General features: G+C 36.6%; 1 protein-coding gene across 4 annotated transcripts in view; it reads left to right on the forward strand.

Moving 5' to 3' along the window:
• Positions 1–6,146, forward strand: part of LOC137615328 (homeobox protein php-3-like) — an 86,229-nt gene extending 80,083 nt beyond the window's left edge. For all 4 annotated transcript variants that reach the window (XM_068345117.1, XM_068345119.1, XM_068345118.1 and 1 more), the window contains one exon: positions 319–6,146. In XM_068345117.1, coding sequence (XP_068201218.1) covers positions 319–671 — 353 coding nt within the window. In that variant the 3' untranslated portion in view covers positions 672–6,146. The remainder of the gene's footprint in view (positions 1–318) is intronic.
• Positions 6,147–7,500: the final 1,354 nt, after the last annotated feature.

Below are 7,500 nucleotides of genomic sequence, written 5' to 3' on the forward strand. Positions count from 1 at the left end.
TCTCTCTCTCTCTCTCTCTCTCTCTCTCTCTCTCTCTCATAAACTATGATTGTAGTTTTAAGATGTTTCATTAAATGTAAAACGAAGATCAATAAATTTATAAATGTAAAGATAGATCAATAATGAGTGTTCTACCAAGGTATTATTTACACCTTATCAGATGTTATTCATTAAATGCTTAACAAAGTTTATATATTATTGTAATACATGATTTTCGTTGTAGCTAGTTATCTTCTGTTTTAGGTTATGAAAACGATGTGATTGTTAACTATTTCTCTGCAATTCATTATAATTAACAAAGTCTTTGTTCATTTCCAGGAACGTTGGGCTCGAACCCCTTGGAATGGACAGGGAATATGACGGTGAGGAAAAAGCGGAAGCCGTATTCCAAGTTCCAGACTCTGGAATTGGAGAAGGAGTTCCTGTACAACGCTTACGTTTCCAAACAGAAGCGATGGGAGTTGGCGCGAAACTTGAATCTTACCGAACGTCAGGTGAAAATATGGTTCCAGAATCGTCGCATGAAAAATAAAAAAAATAGCCAAAGACAGGCGGCGCAGGAGGCAGCAGCTTCATCCTCAAACGGGGCGGGTGGAACACCTTCTTCCGGGGGCGGCACCCCCGGTCACCAACCGACCACCCCCCAGACGCCGAATACTATCAAACCTTGACGGGTGCCGGGAGCCTGCCCCGCTGCCCCCAATCTGACCCCCGCCGCACCTGGCCTGCCTCCTCCACCCCCGCCCATGGCCGCCCATGCTGCCATCCCCAACATCTCGGCGGACATGTGGGCGTGAGTGAATAAGGTATCAAGGTCAAGGTCACCTGCAGTGTTCCGTTTTTAATGGTTTACAAACGAGCTCCCGAGTTCGTTGTCACTAGACAGTGTTGTGGCGGGCAAAGAAGAAAACGAAAATGTTTCTTGTGGTTAGTTTGGTGGCAGTGTTATATTGGACAGGTAACACTTAATGCGAAAAAAGAAAACTGAGCAAGACAACAGACTTGTTAATCTTGTATCGACAACCCCAGCAGTGACCCTTCCAGTGGAAAAAAGGAAGGGTAGTGTATGGGATGGCTCCCCACCCAATTCCCCCCTCCCCCAAGCCCCTTCCGGCTAAGAAAGCTTCATCTTTAGAATGAATGATACTTAAAGAAAGGACCCCGTTAGTGATGGGGGCACTGAGGTCTTGGAGGTCGTCCTCAGTGTTGTTCCTACAGTGACTGAGTGTGGAATTGATCATACCCAGATCACCCCCCAAAAAGGGCTTTAGACCCTCCCACTGTACATTACTATTTAACTTCAGGTGTAATAAATGTAAATAAATTCCATTTCGTACGCTGTAGGTATTGTGCTTAATGTTCCATAAATTCATTTTCTCAGTGTAACAGAGTTTATTGTGAAACTGTTATTGCAAAGCCCAGTGTTTGTCCGTTATAGCCAACAGGGCAGCTTTCCCCGTCTTCTGATTCAGTTATTATGATTATTATTATTATTAATTTTTGTTTGGGAATTCAGCGCAACAGCAGCAGCATCAGTGTCTTTACGTTTTATATAGATATATCAAGTGATGGACAAAACATGAAGGGACCCCATTATTCTTCGGATAGACAGCATTACTCAAAATTTTCTAGGAAATATTTCTGCCATGATCGCTGAGCCACCTTCTTCGTCTTGCAAGTATCATTATCCATGAAACTGAATGGCAAAGATCCAAGTAGGCTGGCAAAAGAAATGTTATTCATTCTTTTTTTTACTAATTCTTTAGGGTGTTTTCTATGACACCCTTTCGAATCTTATGAAAACCAGAATTGCAACTACTTTTCCAAATTTTATCCCCCAAATGGAATTGGGCTTAATGTATAAATATTAAAAAAGCTATTTAAAAATTTATCTTTTTCAAAAGTATTAATTTTCTTTGAAGCCAAAGTAGGACTGGTGGATGCGACAGCGCAATTGGCGAAAGTAACTTTAATGTTCCTTCATCCTCTAAAATCATCTCCAGCAACAAACACCCATTTGCAAATCCTGAACGAAAGTTGTTTTCTTTGTCCTCGCTCGATGAATGTCGCGAACGGCTCCTCCTCCTCTTTTCTGGAACTTGAATTACTCAGAGATTTGGAAAAGGAAAATACGAGCTCCACGACTGCTAAAACTTAAGGGAGTTTTGAAAACTTCAAGTCAAGGGCATTAGGTAAGGGTGGACGCTCGCTTTGAAGGAGTAGAAAGGTTTGCCATAATCATAAATGCTCTCTCTCTCTCTCTCTCTCTCTCTCTCTCTCTCTCTCTCTCTCTCTCTCTCTCTCTCTCTCTCAATTTTGATAGAATGTATACCGTACATGTGCCATCTACTGGCGATCTAATACTTAGCATCTTCGTTGTTAGCAGATGTTAGCTTAAAACTTATTTAATTCAGAATCATAGATTGTTGAGACTTTAACAGCCATTCGGTTTCTTTCATTAAGGATAATTCGTCAAACATCTTTTTTTCATCTGGCTTGCATTTTACTTCACCAATAACGCTAAAAAAGAATTAATTCGTGAAACTCACCATACATGAAGCAGACTCAACGCACAAGCGATGCCCAATGTTTTCTACCATCTCTCCTTACTTATCTGTCTATCTATTTCATCTTGTCAATCATTAAAAAACGATCTCTGATGTCAGTGGTGTTATGAATTTCGAAGGAAATGGTAGTATTTTAGAACACATTTAATGTGAATAAATCATAGTTACTTTTCAGTTGTCAGCTATAGCAGGTGTTTCTTGTTCTGGTTTGATTGATAATAGTATATTGAATCGTCCTCGTGTACTTATTTGTTGTAATATACAGTTTCCAATTTTTTTCAAAGACAACCAAGAGATGCGACTAAAGAAACAATACGAGTAACATAAAGCACAAAGATTAGATTAAATTTATGGGAAGAAAATTGTCATTTTTTATTTTTTTAAATAAAATTTTGTATGTGCATAAATTTTCATAGGCTAAACATCTGTATTTTTACCATTGGTCACTGCTAACTTAACTTCGAGACTTTAGATCCTTGAAAGGCACTAGAGTGTTGGTGTTGTTGTTGATTTCATTGCTCTTTACATGTTTATTCTTTCTCTTGCGATTGAGAGAAATAACTACCAGAAGTTTAGAAATATAGCCAAAGAAGTTTTATCTGAATTTTGTGGTTAGAATGTTATATTGCTTCTGTAGGCGAGGAACAGACCCTGTTGTAGTCACTTTTTGGGCGAATTTGGTTAAACCTATGTATATTTCTGCAGTTATTTTCTTATTTTGGGTTCTCGGAAGGCTCTTCAATGGTGTTCTAATACAACGAATTTCACGGTATTTAAAAAAAAAAAAAGTGTAAATAAATGATGAACAGTCCATAGTGGCGTTGTGTAATCTAGTCCTTCTTAGTGGCATGAATTAGAGAAGAATCGCCAACAGTTTGTCTCTCAAGAGCTCTTCATGAATCCATTGTCTTCTGTCTTTACCTTCCTTCGGTTTAAAGATCGTCCAAACCAATACTGAATGTCAAAGCAAAATTCGTGAAGTAATTCCAATAAGAATCAGGTCTCTGGGGCACCAAGTTCATTCGAGTGAGATTTTCTGTTTTTTCACGAGTTTACCTTTTTTTTATGCCGAATTAGATACTGTCCTAATGCAAAGCTTAGTGTAAAAAACATTAAATACAAGTACAAATGAACTTTAATCGTATTGCTCGAAAGCCTTGGTTTCATGTGCTGTAGCTAGACATGTGTTTGGCAGATGCGCGTTTCGTATAAGTGTGTTTACTTCGCGTTAAAAAAAGAGTTGTCATTTCAGTCCTCTTTGAAAAACTTTGATGGTGCGGATTAAGAGCATCAAAGTCTTTGGAATTGCAGGTACAATTTTCCGTTTCCTATCATTTTCCTTGCGCTTTTGCCGACACAACAAAATATTGTCTGAATACGTTAGTGATAGGATAATTACGTGTTATTGTTATTATTATCATCATCATCATCTCCATTAATGCATTTTGTTTAAGTTGTCAGTACTACGGCCAATTTCCTACCAATTTGTTCATCTCGTTTGCAGTATAGAAACACTGTTCAGTGAAGCGTCTGTCTCACCCACGTCAAGGTTTAACCGTTTATTTATTCACTTTATTTTATTTTTTAGACTACAAAACAACCAGCAGCTTCCCTGTCGCACTATGTGGCGTCGAAAAGTAATCGTTGCATTTTCCGTTTATTTCGATGTTTCAGTTGGCCATTTTCCTTATCCATTTTTTTTATAGAAAGTCGTCCATAGATAAAAAGCAACGCATATGAAATAATGATAACCTCTTGTTATGCTGATCACTAAGAGAAAGAAGTGGGACGTACAATGTTTGTGTGTCTAACACCCTCTGTCGCCAAGTAGATGTAAACAAGGTTATGGTGTTTATATAAAGAGAGTAATGTTATAAATATTATTTCGATTATGAGAGAAGTGTTTCTATATGTGATTGAGAAATAATAGGTATTTGTGGAATCTATATTTGGCGTGGTTAGTAAATTAATTGTTGACCATAGGTACGGTATCACTTGATAAATTTTTCCTTTTTGATAAGTTTTTGAAGGGGAGTGCAATTTTTTTCGATGGATTTGAAATAAGTAATTTATGGTTCACGATGCTGGCATCACATGAGGTTTCTCCTTTAAGGGTTAATTGTTTCTTATTTTGAAATTTGATTTGAAATAATCGGATATTAACTGAAACAAATATCTGGTGCAATTTCAGGTGCAAACTTTTAGCAAGATTTTGCAATTTAAAACAGACATTTATTGAAAATTACTTTCAATTTTGGTGGCGATGTTGTTAAATACCAGGCAGATAATGTTTCTTTTAATAATGATAATTGCAAATGGAGATGTCAAATGAATAAAATTTACATGTGTAAATTCAAGGTGATCATTAGGATAAAACTTTTTATACTGTTGCTAGATTTCATGATATCTCCGGTAAAAAAAAAAAAAAAAGTTAATTGGACTGTCAGGATATTGGCTTTCAAATGTACAAGGAAAATGGTGGCTCCGTACTTATGGTCTGAAGTAGCATGCGTAGAAATGTCCTCATCGGCGTTTGTGGTAACCTATTTTTTTTTTTTTTAAAGAAAAAGGTCAATTTATAGCGTGCCGAGAGTGATTCGCGATTTTTTTTTTTTTTTCAAATTTTGAACAGCTGTGTAAACAAATGACATCATCTTCGTAGCCGACAACTTTGTAATTATGATTTTATGTAAATAGTCCTCTCGCTGCTCAATGGATGCTATTGTATTATGATGTAGGTACTTTATTCTTTTCATTTCTGCATTGTGGGGTACTGATTTCAACAAAGAACCCTGGAATTTCGTCTCTTCTTCGTGTTTGGCAATTTATGTATGATCGAGAGAGGGGAAACTAGAGGAGCATGTATCAGCAGCGAATATTATTATTGCAATATTTTTTATTAATTATTTTTCAATATCATTGAATCTCCATCAAAAATTTTATTAATGCTTTCCTTCGTACAATTTTTGTCAAGCGTTTGTTATGTTTTTTTTTTTTTGCTGTTTCAACTGAGAAATGACATTTTATATATATATAGATCAGTGACTATGGAAATTTTTCCATTGCGAATCAGTGTGACACCAAATAGTGTTCCGTACTTTAATGATAATAAGTGATGTACATTTGTCTTGTATTACTGAATCTAACTCCGTTTGTATTTAGTTGTTATTGTTTGTAAAAATAATTATTGTGATTTGACAGAGAACGCAGTAAAAACGTCATTAATTTTGTATGAGAAACGGTTATGAAGGATTGGTTATGTGCTGTAATTCCAGTGTTAAGGAAAGTGGCTCCTGCCCTTATCGGGATATCGAGAGTTAACGTTGATAAAGATGAAACAGGTTTTAGGAAGAGAAGCAAGTGAAGTAAAAAAAACAAAAGCCCATTTCAGAAAGGGCTCAATACTCAGCAGCATCCAGAGGTTCATCATCAATGTCAGTAGAAATAAGATTAATCTATTTTCATTATTTTTTATTTTTATTTTTTTGTTATTTAATGAACTCTGAGATCCAAGAGACCGTGTCTGGCTAGATGATTATTATTATTGAGTAAGCTAATAAAGTGGTTTCTTGTACAAAACACTGTTTTATTATTATCCCTTAATTTATTCCATGAATACAGGCATTAGACTTGTAGATGAATGTATGTGTGGACGCGTGCATGCGTATGTGATTTGCTCATGTTTATCGGTGCCTTCTGCTTTATTGCATATGTGTATATCAAGTGAAGTCGATTACTCCCACCGAGGAATGAATTGATTAATGTGAATGATAAACACTGGCATGACCTTGTAAAGTTGAATTTGTTTATTCTGGTTTGTTCGTTTAGAATAAAGTGACCATATGCGAGCATGTCCTCTTGACCACAAGAGAGTCGTAACTGTATTGAGAATGAAAATTAATGAAAGGTATGGTGTGGGTATTTGAAAACCACCCAGATGAGAATCAGTATTTTACGTCGCTATGGTATGTACAGTCACTCATATAAGTTGATGGATGTCTGTGTGTTTGAGAGAAAATTCCATTTCACCTATTTCTAGACGACAGGTGTCTTGGAGCCCGAAACCGGTCAACTATTCAACTTTATTATCTGAACGGTTTCGCGCTCCCAGACACCTGTCATCCAGAAAGGGGGGAATGCATCTCTCTCAAACAACCCGGACATCCACCAACTTAAATGAGTGACTGTACAATTCAACTGAGAAGCAGTGAGACTGTGAGGGACTGAGGTATAGGTATCTTTTATTACAGTATATTTAGCAAACACCAAGAATCTTCAGTGACGAAGTTGCCGGTTGTGCACCAGACAAGCATGACAAAGGTAAGATGATAAAGGCCATTTACTATAAACTCTTACCAATAAAGTTAATCTTCATAATGATATATCCAAATTATTACCACTCTTAATGATATATCGTAGCTTAGTATCCCGTAGAAGTGCCAATAATAACGACTCGGTAATGTAATACAATTTATTCCGAGAAAACAAATGTCCTTTGAGAGTCGAATGGATGTTCCTTTGTGGCGGATCACAATCGTATAATAACCATTCATGTTTTGACATATGAGGCATTGAATGTCCTCCCCGGGCCCAGTTCGGTTTCAAAATTAGGGAAGCACTGCTACAAAAAGAAAAAGAAAAAAACTACTATTACGGTAAAGAAGCAAACTATTGGTTGAATTTCATTTGTTTTGTGCTGTATAAAACAAGAGTATACTTAACGGAAAAATAATAACCAGCAACATAAACATATATCAAACAATTGTTGTAATATTGGAAATCTTAAAAAGTAAAACGTATCTCATAACTTGGTGTTTAAAATTCATGGATGATCAGGCGGCAACAGTCAACTACCCAACAACCGAAGTATCGTCGTTCTTCCACGGATTCGTTGACAACAAACTTTGGACTTAAATCTTGAAAAATGCTTCCG

Source organism: Palaemon carinicauda, chromosome 21 (genome assembly GCF_036898095.1).
Source record: "Palaemon carinicauda isolate YSFRI2023 chromosome 21, ASM3689809v2, whole genome shotgun sequence".
In the NCBI taxonomy this organism is placed as follows: domain Eukaryota; kingdom Metazoa; phylum Arthropoda; class Malacostraca; order Decapoda; family Palaemonidae; genus Palaemon; species Palaemon carinicauda.